Genomic DNA, 17175 nt, shown 5'->3' on the forward strand with positions numbered 1-17175 from the left:
TCTCGCTGCCCTCTCCTCTTTCCCAGGGGGAGACTGCCTCTGAAAAATGGTTTCCCTGCCTAATGAGGAGAGGTCCAAAGAGTCTTCATATTTGCGTGTTGTTGTTTTCTCAAATGGCAAATTACGTGGCCCAGTTTCTATGTTTGACCTCTTTACAGGGATTGCAGCAGGCTTTCTGATGTCCTGTCTCATCCTTTTAAATGAAAGATGTGAGAGATGGGCTCACTTCACACTTGGCCACCTCACTGTGTCATTTAAATGTACAATTTTTCTGCATCTCTTTATTGCTTCAAAAACAAGTTTGAACTTGGGGCATGTATGTGTGCATCAGGAAAAGAGACAGATTGGAAAGCAGTGCTGGTGCACCAGAGGGGATTCACAGGGTGCCTACAGAGGGAGATTATATCCAAATGGTGCTATCAGGGAGACTTGAGCTCCTAAAGGATTTTGTGAAGCTGGGTCAATGAGCCGGTTCTTTCCCCTCCAAAGCTCAAACATTCTTGCTCATCTCTTGTATTTGTCTCTGTGAAGGCGGAATATGGCCAACCTGCTCATTCTTGTCCAGCTTTCTTCTTTAAACCAAAACCAGAAAGTAGTGGAAAATTGAAAATTCGTGTGAGAAGCTTTTATACTCATTTCTGAAACCAGAAACTAGATTCTGAAAATGATATTGTCAGCACTGTTTTTTGTTTTTTTTTTTCTGTTCAGAGATGTGTGCTATTTTCCAGGGAAATGTCCTTTCTAAGTATTATGGAGGAAAAAACCCCTTCTGTTCCTCTTGTGACAGGGTCCTGCTTCATGACAGTGCTATTCTTTTGCTTCAGAAAAGATTATTCACTACTTTCCTGATGTTTTGCTATCCCTAAATCTGCAGTAAACATGAGCTCTTAAACTTTCAAAGCATCTAGTTGTTTTTCATAATAAAGCTTTCTGGATATTCTTGTGCCTCACTATTTTCTTTCTGTCTGGTTTGTGTGAGGGATGCTTTTTGTTCCAGTTGTTATCCATTTTACAGCATTGAACTGCTCATAAGGATGACCTTTATGGTACTGCTGGTTATTTGCAAAGTAACACCCACACCAGATGCATGTGTGAAAATTTTTCAGTGCATGCAGAGCCCTGAAGTCAGAGGCTCTGTCTGGAAACAACCCCTCAAATTCTGGTGTCAGGGCCAGAAGCTTAATTTCAGAAGTGATGGATGGTGGTGGGGGATAAGTAAACTTGTCCAATGTCTTGTGCTCAGGACATGTGCCAGCTTCCATCATGAAGCATGTGTTTCCTAATTTCCAGCCCTATAGCCTGATCCGAGCTTCAGCCAACTTTTCTGTACTTCTGCAAGGCACCTTTATCTGGGATGCAGCCAGAGTGTGAGCTGGATGACTGCAGAGGGTTTGCAGGAAAATACAGCAAGAGAGGCCTGAGGGACCTGGCATCTAGTTTGGGAGCACAGCTGGAAAGAGCTAGGGTTCAGAGACGGGAGGAGCTAAAGTACCCGAGCACAGAGCTGTCTGTAGCTTGGGTGGTAACAGGGGAAGGGAAGAGCTTAATAGATAAAAAAATATTTTAAAATTATTGCTGATTAAGCAGTAACACCTTCCTTTTCTCTCTGGCTTAGAGAGGGGTTTTGACTTTTCTGGTGTAAAGGCAGATTAATGTAGTGATGGCTGGAGGAATTTTTTAGTGCTTGTTTTGCCACGGACTGACTTTGTCAGACTAATGACTGCACTACTGTGTTCTCTGCTCTCTAATAGTTTTGCAAACTCAGAGGGAGGCTGTGAAGTTTAATCAATTAACTCTGTGTAAATCTGTTTGAAATAAGTAGGTGCGGGATATCAGAGAGGAGTTGAGACTTATGAAATAAATAACACGGTATTAATTTCTTCACCAGGGAGGCATTTTCTGTAGTACAACCTTCCCCAGGCAACACTAAAGTTGACTCATTGAGGGTCCAGGTCCATGGGCCTACCACACACCTGGGTTTCCCCAGACATATTTCCTTCCAGAAACTGAGTGGAAAGTGAAACAGTGCCTGTTTGGCTGGGATTTCCATCAGGGTTGTCAGAGGAATAGCCTGCAAAATATGTGGGAATGCTGGGGAGGTAGCAGCAGAGCATGCACAGATCAGGTCTTCGGTGTGCACGTAGACAATAGGAGGCGCAGGAGATGTGTCAGACCTGCTGAACACACATGACCTGGGTGCATCCAGGAAATCCAAAGCATTCCTAATGCGATGGGCTGTCTTGCAGGGACTCAAGTGAAACAGCTTTCCTGGGGCTTCATGCTGCTCCATTTACAGAGAGGGTTGCGGAGGTGGGAGAGCTGGGCTGGGGAAGGTTGAAAGCAGGCTGCATCATTGAGCCTGTGCTGAGGCGGTATAGATCAGCACCATGCCCTAAACCAGTTGAAAACATTTGGCTCCTTTACCCGGTGTGATGCTCTGAAGCAATGCCAGATCTTGTCCAGAGAGTAGCAAGGTCCTGTTAACAAAGCTGGAGGCCAACATGCTCCTCTTCTGAGATAGGCTCAGCACCCCAGCACAGAGTGCTTTTGCAGATGTGCAGCCATCCAGAAGAGGTGTGTGTGTGTGTGTGTGTGCGCACAGGGCTGTTTGCTCAGGGCCACCTGTTTTGGGAGGTCAGAGTTGATGCATTGCAATGTGCTCTAGTAATACCGAGCTGCAGGTGCTGATGTTTCCCGGGAATGGTTTGGGCACCTCTCAACACGCCTTTGAACTGTCAAGTTTTTGGCTAATGGGGTAGGATTATGTATCGGACAAAATTTGTATAGGAAGACCCCACCACCACCGAGCGACTCCTTAAAATACTGGACTGGGTATAAAATGAAAAGAATCCAAACTTGATTTGAAAACTGAGTGATAAGAACTCTCTTTTGTGTTCAGCCTGGAAGCTTTGAAGAGAACTGGATGTTTTGTTTTTAAAAGAAATTGTAACGCAGATTATAAACTTTGTCTGTTTTTTTGTGAACATCAAATACCTCTTCCTCCTCTGAGGAAGGGCGGGGGGAGGGAAAATCCTTGGTCCTAAAGCAGCAAGTACATCACATCAAACATGACTATGTTAAATACTAAAATGTTCAAAGTACAACTGAGATAGATAAAGGCTTTGATGGGAAGTGGATATTTCCCAGGGACATTACAAGCAATAATCCAGATGTTACGGTGTAATGCAACGAGTGTCCATGGATAGATCGGGAGCTCAAGCCAAGCAACGCCTGCTGTAGGCCTTAGCCCTCCACTCCCATGCTGTTATGCCATATGGAAGCAATCTCCAGGCCCCTTTAATAGCCAGCTTTGGATTCCATTTTCACAGGGCTCATAGAGCTAAGTGGAGCTGTTTTATGGACAAGTTAGATAGAAGCCTTTCCAAGATAAACATCCAATTCGAAATTAGGACATACCAAGCTGCAAAATTATTTTAGGGCATATTTCATGGAAGCACTGCCATTTTTCTAAGGCGATTGCCAGACTGCAGAATGCCCTTTGATCCCATGTGGACATTACTCCCTTTTTTATAAAAAGGATTTTGAAATAGTTGCAGTGTTTAGGGAGGAATATATCTGCCGGGACTTTGAAGTATGTCCATGGGAACAGTCATGCTTTAGCTTTTTGGCCTAAAAGATGAACTTAAAAAAAAAAAAAAAATTACATTGCAGCTGGATTTATGAATCAAAATCTCATTTTCTTTTTAAAGGTAGGAATTTTTCTCCAGTGTGCCAGGAAAGCCAAACGGGGTGTTTAAATAGAAGTATATTAATATGCTTGTGGGATTCAAAGAGTTGGGTATTTTAACCAGTAAAAAGCGAGTAAAAAATTTGTGAGTTCACCACCCATGATTTAAGAATTTTGTTGCTGGGTAATTGATCCATAAAAAGTAATCTTCAGACATCAGGTGCTTTTGCAATCATTTTATTTAGCAACAACATTTCTTACTTGCTTTTAAAGCTAACACGTCCTGTTTTAAAGTGACTTGTGAAATCTTCTCCTCCGTCTTGCTCCCACCTGTATATGACATGATTGAAGCTCTGAAGTGTGGCGAGTTAAAAGTTGCTTCACAAGAATAAAATATGGCAGGGTTTTTACTGCGGGAAGAAAAGTATAGCCTTGGGTTTTAATGTTTCCAGCTCTCACTCCCCCCAAATAAAGGCCTATTTAATCATCCTCTGTCCAATAAAATATTGCCAGTTAGCAAACTGTTAGCACAGCCATGCTATGTTGGAGGAAATCGTGAAGGTAACAAATGTGGCTACCAGTTAACCATAACTCCTGATAAAGATCCAAGTCGTGTCAGTTTTTTCAGCAGGCATCAGGACTTTTGATTCGTGAGCTCAGTTTCTGGAAGTGGCAGCTCCAGAGATCTGCAGTCAAAGAGCTAATGTAGAGGACAGGCAGTTGAGTGGTGGAAGACGTGACTTCAGTCTTTCACCTGGTCATGGACTTCTGTATGTCTGTGGGCTGTCTCACAGGAAAGGACAGACCCAAGTTTTGTGGATGTAGCTAGAGACGTTTGAGTTTACTTTTGTTTCTCCCCTCTTCCACCTCTCCTCCCTAGCATTCTCCTGTGTCTTGCCCTGAGCCAAGGTAAGAGTGTGCTCTAAATGCTTGAGCTCTGCTCTCACCAAAGCTCAGCCAGGTCAGGTGAGGTTGACTTCTCTGCTGGTTTAAACCAATGTGCTGATGTTGCTCTGATGCTGAATGCAGCCCCTTCACGGGGGCAAGTGTAGCATGGAACGGGCAAAAAATTCTTAGCATTTTTGTGCCCTCAGTTCTACTACTAGGGAATGGTGATAACTCTCTCATTATGATTTCATATCACTGTCAGCGTGTGCATAAAAATGTGGGTTTGTGTGTAAATGTTTTGTGTCCCTGACATGCTTTTCAGTCGAGTTTCATGCGGAGTATGCGACTCTCTGACTCTTTGCGCAAGAACCAGTTGTGGAATGGGCTGGTCACCATCACGCTCTTGGAAGGGAAGAACATCCCCGGTGGGGGCTTGACAGAGGTTTTTATTCTCCTGAAACTGGGAGATCAAAGATACAAGAGTAAGGTAAGTACTAAGAATTTCCTTAAGTTTGGAACTATTCTTGAATCTTTTTTGTGAGATCAAAACCAGGAGGCCATACCAGGGACACTAACATTTTACTAATGTTATACATGGCAATATAGAAATAGGAAGTTGGGAATTGTGTGTGTATCTGTTTTTGTGCATTTAACATACTCATATTGATGGATGTTTGACATTGATATGAAATGAAAGAAGGCAACGTGCATCACACATGTTTTTTGTTCTCTGCCAATACAGAAGTCAGGTTTGCAATGTTAGGTATGCTGGAAAAGCAGACCTGAAGCGGCTTCTGGTGCATTTTTTAAAGCATTTTTCGTGAAAAATGTTACCTTTAACAGGGGAACAAAAAAAAAAAAAAAAGCCCATTGAGCGGTGTTCCCAAAGTCTACATTTTGTCTCTGAAGTCTAATAAGGAGAGAAGCTGTAGTTAACAACAACAAAAAAAAGTTTTCTGTTGAGAAAGCAAAAGCTCTGCGTGTCATGAACTGGAAGTGTGGAGGGAGGAGAAGGAAACAAACAAAACCCCTCCTGTACAAAATGTGCAGAGAGTTCACAGAACATAACGTTCAGATGTAGACTCATCTGAAACCTGCACTCTGTCCTCCAGAAAAGACCTCAAACCAAGGTCATGATATAATGTTTTTTATTCAGAAAAGCAACTTTCAAAAATAACAAATGGGTTAGTTATTTTAGAATAAATATGTTATTCCAGTAAAGATCCCTTTTTATGTTTCTCCTTATGGTCCATAGACTGTGTCATGAATTTGCAAGACTCTGCAATGTTTGCAGTCACAGAAAATTAAAAAGTTTAAGAGGGGGAGTCCAGGACAATGTTGCCTGCAGTGAACTAGTTGCTTAGCATTTCCGTCTGGGGTCCAGAAAAAGTTGGGGACTGCAGTTTTAACACTGTAGTAAGATCACAAGGTGGGGTGAATCTGTCATGGTCCAGCTAATCCTGTTGCCTGTTCTCTCAGTGGCCATGCTGATCGTGGTGAGTGTGGTGCAAGTGATTGCAAGTGATTTAAGTCCCAGTCTGGTGAATACTTGTGTTCTCAGGGTAACCTGAACATGTGGAAGGTCTCACTGAACTCAGCAGGACAATTTACAGATATCAAATTACCTGGATGTTAATATTTTTCAAGGCTGATGCTGCGTTGCCTGTATCGTAACACCAAAGAGGAAAAATATTTGTTTGAATTTCTGAATTCATTCAAACCTGCTTTAAGATGATTGTCTTCAAAAGGTTTATTCTTGATTTCTTCCAACACGAATGATATTGAATGATGGCCGTGGTCCACTGAAAGTGGAGCTGGTGGATCCATCTTGCATTTCATCATTTCTCCAGCCATTCACTGAGATCACATTTGAATATTTATCATTATTGGAAGAGGGAAAAGAGCTTGTAGGAAAGATGAGGCTCTGTGTGGTGGGCTACGGAGCTTTGGTTTGAATGACCTTCTTAGTATTTGATGCCCTAACATCTGGCTTTGTTGTTGTAGAAGAATTGATATGTGCTTTACTGTGGAAAAAAGTACCATTTAAGAAAAGTAAATATTATAACTGCATGTTTTCTAGACACTGTGTAAGAGTGCAAATCCTCAGTGGAGGGAACAGTTTGATTTTCACTACTTCTCTGACAGGAAGGATATGTTGGACATTGAGGTCTGGAGAAAGGATAACAAAAAGCATGAGGAGCTTTTGGGAACGTAAGTTTTTTTTCTTTTCTTTTCTTTTCTGAGGGAGGGTTAAATGTAAAAGGTAATGTGATTTTTATTATTTTAAATTGATCAATTTATTTTCATTACCAGCATCATATTGTATTTTTCTCTCCTTATTCTGGTCATGTGCGTATTCGTCTGTAAAGGTATGTTTATTAAAACCTACTACTGGCTAACTGATTAGCCATGACCTGAATGCATAGACACCCAAGCTGACTTTGCACGTGCAGACTGTAAAATCCAAAACACCGTGGGAGCTCAGTGGCTGCTGTTTCTGGGAGAGCTGGTGGCAGCAAGGAGGCAGTGTTCATCTGCACGTGCATGGTGATATTGCTCCAGCCACCGTTGCTCGCTGCAGGGCTGCTTCAGGTTGGTGCCAGCTTCGGGACCTTTCTGCTACTGTTGAGTCGAGCTGGTGTGCCTTTTCTCTGATTGCTGGTGTAGCCTTGTTTGCATATGGGTCCTATTACTTAGGTCTGCTTTGTTTGGGTAGTCTCTTCCCCTTGCCACAAAAGCGTGACCTCTGTGTGGGGCTGGTGCCTTGCACTGTTGCACAAGCTCCCGCTGTTTTAAAGCATCGTTCTCAGGGGTGACCTCACAGGTGATCTCTCTCTCATAATTTACACCTGATTTTGTCCCACTGAATTATTACATTATAATTTCAAATTCTATATATTATGTCACATCAGCAGCTTGTAGTTGAACCTTTTATTTTAATTTCTTAATGGGAATAGAATACGGTTCCTACTGTTAAATCCTGATTCTTCTTGTCCACTCTGACTTCATCCTATTTTGTACAGTAGAAATACAGTCTTGGTTTCCTAGAGGTAACTCTATCTTTCCTCCTGTCGCTGTCCTCCCTTCTTTTGGCTTGCAGTGTAGGCATCTAGACCCATCTCCCCAAACTGTCTGCACTGCTGGCTACATACAACAGCACTGAGAACCATTTAATTTACCAGAGCCCTGCTTGGGTTTGTTTATGCTCTATGCACTTGCAGGATCGCTGCCCCAACCTCTATATTCTTAGGGGCACCGATGCTGTCTGCAGTTGTTTGCATTCTCACCTGGTGGGTGTTTCACAACTTGCTGACTAAATAGCAGCAAATAAGAACACTCTCTTGCTTTAAGTATTCAAATAGTTTGAAACTATTCACTGAAAAGAACAATGCCCTTTGGCTCTACAAATGTTTGTGGTTTTGCAGAGCAGGAAATGCTTTCTGGCTGAATGCTGTTGTTCATCACATGGAGAAGTGGCTGGAGATGAATCTGTTCCTTCCATTCTCACAGTTACTTGTATTACTTCTGATATTTTCTGTTTGGAGTTAAGAAACAGCAACATTTGTGGCTTGCCTCAGTTCTGTCTCCCTGACAATGGAGGAATTTCCTTATTTTTTTTCTTCCACTCTTCCTACTGGTTTCAGGCAGGTGGTGTTCAGGGTGGCAGAAAATGATCGGCAAACTGCTTATTCTATGAACAGTGGTGTTATTAAAGGTTTCAGCAATGGGAGAGCCTCTGCGTATTAGATCTACCTTTAAGTTTTTTTTTTTTTTTTTTACTGTCAGTGGAGAGAAAATATTGCTGTTGCTGCCTTAAGCACAGTGACTTCACTGTAGCATCACATCAGGAAAAAAGTATACTAGATTTTAAAGAGCAATTGAGAATACAGGTAAGAAATGCATCATAACCAGCCATGTTTGCACAATGCAGAAACTTTTGATACCCAATAAATGATGTTTTTATGAGTGGTTCAAGTGCAGTAATCTGGAAAATGATACTGTAGGAAAAACAGAATTGAGGTGCTGTGTTTGTCTCCATGACTTCCAAGTTGAGTCTTGAAATTTCTGGATTTCACAAGTTCCCTATGAGAAAGATTTAGTAAAATGTCCATGGGTTATATTCGGTCATTACATATAGCAGTATGCCCCAAAATAATATTCGCATATTTTTAAGGAAAAGGCAAAATTTGCTGCGTGTTAACTAATAATTCTGTGGTTAACGTATGGATAGAGTAAAATTCATTATGTTCTCCCAGGGTTGTGTAGGCAGGACTGTGTTGGTTAGACCTTTTTTTAATAAAAAATAAAATAATAAAAAAGATATATATTTTAATATTAAAATGAAGTTGAAGAGATGCACAAGGCAGAGTCATTTTTGATGATCCACATTGCTGAACTTCAGTGGAATAAAGACTTCTGTTAGTTCTATTAGAGTGGGATTTTGTGTAGAATGGATGTTTTAAACCCATTGGAACATGTCTTTTTTCTCAGGCATAATTTGTTTTTAAGGTAAAATATTGTTCTTGAAATAGGACCTGAAGCCTATGGAATATATAGAATAAGAAATGTATTGGACCTTTGGTACTAAACACTAACACCTGGGGCATTTGTCTGCTTCTGAATTAGTGAGAAAGCATTCGGTGCGATTTCATGTCACACTTCCCCAATCATGAAATGAACCCTCATTGTCAGTGCACAATGCAATCTAAATTATTACATTCAGCCTACCTACATTGTCCTTATATTTCCAACGGGATCCAATTTCTCTTCCTCACTTAATATACTGCAGCACTGAGTGGTTCAGCTGCCAGTCTGACACTGAGGGGTGGTTGTATTTTGGTGCTGGATGAAATAATCCCTGTATTTAGTCTGCACAGAACTGCTAGTAACATTTGCTGAATGTTTTTTGTGTCCTTTGGGATAAGAGGCATGCTATAAACAGGAGATGATGTTAATGTATATTAATAAACAAAGGTGTTAATGTGTGCAGAATTTGTCGAGGCTTTGTTAAATTGTTTATGCCAAGTTGTTAGCGAGTGTTTCTGCATTAAGAAGTATGTTTTGAAAAAAATTATACTACAGAATGTGGTTCTTTTCTCCACAAATTTACATCAAGAAAAAGCTTTTACAAAAATCACAAGCCTTAAGACGATGAGCTATGAGGTGGGAGTGTGTCTGGTATCTTTGAGGAATGCCTCTGGTAAATGGTGTCTTTGCAACCAGGAAAAATCTGTTCTAAAGGCCATGCAGTTGGGATTAAGCAGTAAAATCTTTGGTGGCTGGGCCCATACCTTTCATTTAAATTTCACCAAATTTATGTCTAGAATCAGTCAGAATAGGACCATATTGTCTCTCTGACACCTGTGGCATTTGAAATCCCTTTCCAAATATTAATCTTGGACACGTGTTACTGTCTACTGTGATAGTGATTCTGACCTCTTTTGTGAAGGGCTCCAAGAATTCTGGAGGGAAAAAAAAGGCAATGTTTTGTGTAGATGTTATGATACATACTTATATATGATATATATATATATATATATTTAAAGACACGTGCTCATCGTAATTTGATGAACTGTGGATTGGGTAATAAAATGTAACTCCATGACTACTGATAAGTGGCTAAGCCCAGCACCTTTTAGTGAAATTTTAACATTTCCTTTCCTGATAAAGTTAAACAGCTAACGCCAAATTTAGTACATACTGTTCTCAAGTAAAATTTGCATCTCTTCAAAATCAATTCCAAAAAGGGGGAAAGGGGTGGGTGGGTGGGGGGAGAATGGGTTTCTCAGTAAAGATGAAGGCTGTAAGTCAAAAAGTCAAAAGAACAATCATAAACGAAAACTAAAGCGGTGGTGTAACCCTCTACAGGACTAGAGGTCAATATAGAGGCTTAGACCTCTATATTGATCAAGAAAAGGAAGGAAAGCATTTAATTAATCGTGGTAAGAAAGGTGGTACATTTGTTTTCACAATGTGCTCTTAGCTTACAGACCTGTATCCCCTGTAGATCATGCATATGGCTGTGTGAGAAAGATTATTGAATTTAATATGTAATTCAGGGAAAGTTGTCAACAAGCAGAGCTGTCCTGTCCTGAGATGGGATTGCTATTTTGAGAATTTAACTCAGGAGATCATTTGCATCACCTCAGGTGCAAATAATCTGATAGTTTTGCCCCTTGCATTTAGATCAGGCTCCTTCTGAGCAAAAAATAAGGGATTGTCTCCATTAGTTTTATGCTGTGCCCATCACCATAATTTCTTTCCATTTTCCTGTGGAAAAAAATCAGACTATATATAGTCTATCAGATGTTAAACTGAGTAGGTAGGAAAGGAAGAGTTTCTCTTTCAGGAGGATGGGGGGAAATAGTTTTGAAATCATTAGACTCTGTTTAGTAGTGTAGAAGTGCTTGTGTGTAAAGTGCTGAATTTATATAGTAAATTGAATGTCTAATTGTTTTACCAAGATGCATCCTTTACAGTGTGATCAATTACCTCGTTTAACCTACATGAAACAGATTCTTTTTCCTTAAGCCTTTTGTCATTTGCAAGTGCAAATGTGGATTTTCTTTTCAGTTCCTCAAAAGAAAATACAGAGACATACCATCACCTTGAGTGAACACAGATGTTTTAAGGAAGTTAGTTTGCACGGAAATCAGACATGATTTGAGGAAGAAATGCTTATACTCCATCTCCTGCTGCTTTCCCCTCCACATGTGCATCCCTCCTACCCCCACACCCTTATACTCAATCTTTTCTTTGACCTTTGGCTAATGAAATTCTTTGAATAAGTGAAACAATTCCAATTTGCCAAAACAAACTAGAATCATATTTAACTTTGCCTTTGAGATACGGGAAATTTCTGAGGATATCTTCTAGTGAGAGATGCACTATTGTCTAAAAGAGCTGTCTTTACTCTCTCTCTTTCCCCCATGGAAAGTTCTTAACATAAAAAGCAAATGCAGCTTTTCCCAGTTCTACGCTTTGTTGAGTGGGTGGCGTATGAAATGCCGATGTGGGAGATGTGTGGCCAGTGTTGCCAGCTGAACCACAGACCAGCTGGGTGACCCTGAGTTTTCCCCTTTCCTTGATTCAATGTCTTCATCTGTAAAAATAAAAATAAAAAAATGAGATAATGATACATTCCCCCTTTTGCACTGATATCTCAAGTATCAGTAAAACTGCTGCAGTTGGAGGAGCAACTGTGTTAATGCAGCCAAGGTGATGTTGACCTGCGTTGTGAAAGTGATAAGGTCTTTCTCAAATGCTTGCCTTTTTTGTTTGTTGTTTTCCTTTCCGATGTTTCTTTTCTTGTCATATCTTTCTGAAGTGTCTAGGCATAGCAATGAGCTTTAAATGCAACCTCTCATACTTGGAAGCCGCGTTGAGAGGCAGCCTACGTGCTGAGCAGTGTTGGTATTCTTCCTGGTTTGTTTCTCTTTCAAAGCACTTGAAAGCAGTTAATAAGGGTAAACTTGCAACCTGTTGTACGCTCAGCACAGTGAAGAGAAAAGAGCATATTTAAGGCAAAGCCGTCCCTGTTGATTCTGGTCAGAAGCAGCTTACACAAAGAGCTGGGGTTTAATCCACAGAGCTCCTGGATGACTTACAAACTCATCAGAGCAATGACTTTTGCTTCATAACATAGCTTGTTGGGTTTTAAGGCTGAAATGTTTTGGGATTTTTTTTTTTCACCCCCCTTAGCATTCACAGAAAATAGGCTGTTAAGAAGCGGAAAGCATGCAATTTATAGCAGATGGGTATAAACTGCTCCAGCTCTACTACTGGAATGGGATCAATCAGGAACACTACATGCACCATTTACCCAGAAGAAACCCACCTGGGGGAACCCTGTGGAATTTTAGCCTATTAAGACAACACCTTAACAAGTTTAGTTTAAATAAAAACTTGTCGGCAGGCATTAAGCGGAGCGAAAACTCTCTCTTTCCATCATCCGCTTGCCGTCCCTTTGAGAAATGTGACTCCGTTTGCACTGTGGCAACAAAGCTTCTCCTTCCTTCTTTTTTTTTCTTTTCATCTGTAACTTTTGTTCAGCTTGTTCTTAAAAGCCAAGCCCCACGGAGGTTCAAAAAAGTTCCACTCCATTTGCTGGACTTCTAAATAGAAGGCATTTAGCCGAGCAAAGTGATTAGACTTTGTGGCATTTAACCGCTCCCTTCACATATAACTGGTTGTATGCTGATCTCTCCTTTAGCCCATCCTTATCTTTTATTATTGTCTCTTCATAAATGTTTCTCTTTTTTGCCTTTTTTTTTTTTTAAGTATCGGACTAATGATGCATACTATTTGCTAGGGGTGGGGGGGACTTTTAAGACCATCCTTCCCTTTGGGAAATATAACAGTACACTGAATATGTAGCTCTAGTAAGGCTTGTAAAAGAGATTGGGGCATACAGTATAATGTAGCATAAAATGGAGTATGTGACTTTAAAGAAACTAATCTATTTTAGGCTAATGTTTTAAATTTTGTGTTTGCCCCTTTTCTTTTCCCCCAGGTGAAATAAACCTGTATTTTGAATCCATCACAAAGCACTAGGGTATTTTAGAGGGGAAGTGAGGCAGGCCAGAGTTAAGTTTTCCTACTGTATAACTTGCAGCCCAAACCTTTTACCTCAGCTTTACCACTAGGTGAACCAGAAAGCAAAACTGACAGTAAATACAGTGGAAACTGGCTGATTTGTTTCCTATGTCTAATTTTGAGTTGTTTTTTTTTTTGTATTCTCTTGATCTTGAACAAGCAATTCAAATTTTATATACATACACATAAATATTCAAAATGTGGCTTAGCACCACAAAGATTTTGATGCCTGCTTGCTACTGAAATCAATATTAAATTTTTTTTATATATTTAATTTAAATTTATTTTTTTCCCAGCTTCTCTTACTCATTAACCCTTGGGAATGTTGTTCTAGGTGCAAAGTTGATATTACTGCCCTGCCAATAAAGCAGACAAATTGCTTAGAGCTGCCTCTGGAAAAACATCCGGGGTCCCTGCTAATGCTGATTGCTGTTGCTCCATGTACGGGAGTGTCCATCTCTGATCTCTGTGTCTGCCCTTTGGGAGACCCCAGTGAAAGGAAACAGATTTCACAGCGCTATGTGAGTTTGCATTCCCCCCCCCCCCCCCCCCCCCCCTTTTATTTTTCCTTTACACTTGAAAGTAGTCAAAACTGCAGCCAAAAAACGAGAGGGGGGAAAAATTGTCCAGTCATAATAACATGTCTCCTACCAGAGAAAACTATTACATGGAGTAGTTATTATGTTTAGAATGACAAGGAGGTTGGCAGGGCTGATAGACTTGAGCAATTTGGCTGCTTGTATTTGTTGAGTTTTAAGCTAAAGCTTTCCTTTGAAAACTTGAATTGTAAAAACTTGCATTGCATTAAGAGATTATCATGGGGAATGAGAGACTGAATATCATGGAGAGAAGAGCAGTTAGCTTTCTTTTCTCTTTTGGGAGGATACGTTCTGGACTTCCAACTTTTGGAGGACTGGCTTATGATGGCTTCCATACTTCAAACCTATAGTGTTAAGCAAGAAGGAAGAAACCTGTCTCTCTATAAAATGGGCAGTGAGATTGAAGCGTGATGAATTTAAACAAGTTGATAATACTTTTGAGAACTCCTGATGGAGTGTGCTACCTTCCCAACCTCTACTAGTTCTTCAGATCTACCTATGTCCTTTTTTTTGTTTGTTTGTTTTAATGGACAGATAATACTTCCATAAACAAGCAGGGCTCATTCCAATCTCCATTATAAAATTAATGTGTAATTTAAGTCAACTGAGAATCTCCTTAGGAGATGCTATCTTAAATTGTCATAAAAACACAGGGTTACTCTGCAGTGAGAAATGCTGCAGAAATATCAATAAATATAAAAATGCAAGTTTCTCAGTAGTTCATCAATTTGTTTCTTACTGAATTAAAAATACACATCCTAAACTAAATGCTTTCTTCTTAACAGTGTATAAAGAACTCCTTTCGGGACATAAAGGATGTTGGCTTCTTACAAGTTAAAGTGTTAAAGGCAGTTGACCTGTTGGCAGCAGATTTTGCAGGTATTCCATTTCTATTTTTCAGCATACGATGCAATAATGTGTTCTGAGTGTTATTTACACTTTGTGCAGTACTGTAAGTTGAACGTAGGAAAGTAAATCTTCTGATCGCTTCTCTGCAGTGTGAAACCCACCCCAAGAAACTGGGATACCAAATAGTTTTGACTATGACTCACCAAATATGCGGGAAAGGTCCACTGGTTGGAGTTCTGGTTCCCTTTTGGATCTGATCGACATGGTCAGTAACTTAGGATGTCCGGATCAAATTTGTATTATACAGTGGCTCATCTGTGTGCCTACTTTCTGAAATACACAATGAGACAGTTGGAACAGAAGTAAATGTTCCTCTGTAGATGCTGTGAGATTTGATTTACTTCCTGTAAGCCTCATTGCAGAAGCGCAGCAAGCTTCAGGCTGCCTGTATTTACACCTAAGGAGGTGTATATCGAATACTGCCATCTGTTTTCTACTGTTTGTTCAAGGAGACTTGGTGGCTGGTGGGCACAGCATGTCACCAGCTTGTGTATGCTGCAGTAGAAATAATATGGTGTCAAATGAAACAAAAACACATTTAGCCCTTGCAACAGGAAAAGGAAAGCTTGATACAAGTTGTCAAGTCCAGCTCTAGAAAAGCTGCCTGTGTGAGCATGAACTTCTTGTCTGATTTTATCTGTGACAACTGTGCTCTGGGAAATGCCCATGTTGCATTGGTCACTTCTGTATTTTCAAATGACAATATGTAAACTAAGTGACTATGTAAAGTGATGGTGCCTGCACAGGACCATCCTCATGTTTTGTTGGGTGACTTGTGAGTTTGTGAATAAGGGGAAGAATTTTGGGGGCATCTGACACAATGCTGAGTGTGTGGGTTTGGGTGGCACTGCAGGCTGTCACCTGGTGGGGGCGGGGGGTGGATAAAGAAAGATCCGTATTAATGGGGAAGAGCGTGATGGTTTCTCTGAGAGATTGTTTGAGGCTTCAGTTTGGAATGATCTTCACAGCTTTTACTCCATGAAAAGGATAGTTCTTCCACTGTGCTTTACCTCAGATTGTGCCTAGTCCTGACTGCAATGGACACTAACACCATTTAAAAATACAATTTTATATTGTTTCTCTAGGGAAGAGAGAGAGAATTGTTATTTCTCTGTAGCAACTGCCTAGATATTATTATTTTTATCATCTTCTCCAGGATTCTGGAGACCTTTTAATTCCCCTCTGTATTTTGCAGCAGCGTATAATTCACAGACACAACATTATGTGTTGTGTATTTGCTGACATAGTCTTTTTGTTTTTTCTTTTCTTTTTAAGATAACTTGTTGAAAAAGGCAGGGAAGATGCTAGAGAGAAAATGCTCTGGTATTCATGCAGACAGTGTAACATAAGAGAACATTGCTCCTAGAATAAGGACCAAGGGATAAAATCCAACATTAACCATGATACTATTTCAGTTTCAATTCACTGCTTAGCCCTGTATAGGAAGAAAAGGTTACTGCAGATACTAGTATTTTTAAAAACTGAAGAACTTGATTTGAAAACAAAAAAACCCTGCCAATAAGTAAAGGTGGCTTGTGCAGATGTTGTATCACAGCAAAGCAGAACTTTTGTCAAATGACAAGGCTAGGGATATCTAGAAATAGGTGCATTTTCAATCCAGACAGTGTTGAGGGAAAGAACGGAGCCTGGGAGTTTGGAAAACTTGACTGATGCTAATGCAGTTGCAGTTGATGCAGTCGATGGATTTGGCCCCCTTTCCCTCATTACTTAAACAGGAGCATGTGGGTGGATAATGAACATTGGAAGACACACACAGGTTCTTGATTCTGCAATTCAAAGACTTTTCATACAGAGTATGTGACACACATTCCTTGTGCATAGCAGAGAATGAAATTCTGCTTAAGTAAAAGGTTACTCAGTCTGTCATTATATTCAAAATAACCCAGGCTTTGAGCCTGATTCATGAAGCAAATGACAAATTGTTTTTCAATGGCAGTGCTGAAAATATCCTAGTATTATGCTGTAATAGACCCACCAAATTGCAAAAGGATGCAGCCATTTTAGGTAAAAATAGCATAATTTCTGATCGTGAAATGAGAGACATAAAGATTAATTATCTGTTCTGAGCCATTCATAAATGATTAGTGCAGCAATTATGGGTTTCCATAATAGAGCCCTCCTAGAGCAGTGCCATATTTCCTGCATTGCCAGGGAGACTGCTCAGATTTATTGTTATTGATAAAAGTAAATTCAAAGTCCAGCTAAAAAGCTGATAAAGGAATAATTGTGGAGACGATAAGAGGTGTGAAGATTTCCAAGGGTTAATAGGGGAGCCATTTGAGCAGGTGGAGTTCCCTCCTTGTCCTGTCCCACAGCAGTCGTAAGTCTAGGGTACGTAAACTGCAGACCAGTCATCTCATGAGAAGTGTTATTCCACCTTATTCCACCTTACAGCTTGTTACTTACTCCCAAAATTAATTTTTTAATGGATTTCTGTGTGATTTGGATTTCTGTTGTCAGTCGATACATATTGGC

General features: G+C 40.3%; 1 protein-coding gene and 1 long non-coding RNA gene across 9 annotated transcripts in view; one reads left to right on the forward strand and one right to left on the reverse strand.

Annotated features, from left to right (window-relative positions):
• Window positions 1–17175, forward strand: part of MCTP2 (multiple C2 and transmembrane domain containing 2) — a 124716-nt gene that overhangs the window by 44998 nt on the left and 62543 nt on the right. For 6 of the 7 annotated variants that reach the window (XM_040569825.1, XM_040569823.1, XM_040569822.1 and 3 more), the window contains 4 exons: window positions 4899–5063; window positions 6657–6787; window positions 13506–13692; window positions 14556–14649. In XM_040569825.1, coding sequence (XP_040425759.1) covers window positions 4899–5063; window positions 6657–6787; window positions 13506–13692; window positions 14556–14649 — 577 coding nt within the window. Of the gene's footprint in view, window positions 1–4898; window positions 5064–6656; window positions 6788–13505; window positions 13693–14555; window positions 14650–17175 lie in introns of those variants that run through there. The other variant, XM_040569828.1, reaches the window with a different exon arrangement.
• Window positions 10174–17175, reverse strand: part of LOC121075984 — a 29815-nt gene continuing 22813 nt past the window's right edge. For both annotated transcript variants that reach the window (XR_005823293.1, XR_005823294.1), the window contains exons 3-4: window positions 14823–14949; window positions 10174–11678 (exon numbers count right to left, since the gene is read on the reverse strand). This is a non-coding gene — a long non-coding RNA (uncharacterized LOC121075984). The remainder of the gene's footprint in view (window positions 11679–14822; window positions 14950–17175) is intronic.

Source organism: Cygnus olor, chromosome 11 (assembly GCF_009769625.2).
Source record: "Cygnus olor isolate bCygOlo1 chromosome 11, bCygOlo1.pri.v2, whole genome shotgun sequence".
Lineage (NCBI taxonomy): Eukaryota > Metazoa > Chordata > Aves > Anseriformes > Anatidae > Cygnus > Cygnus olor.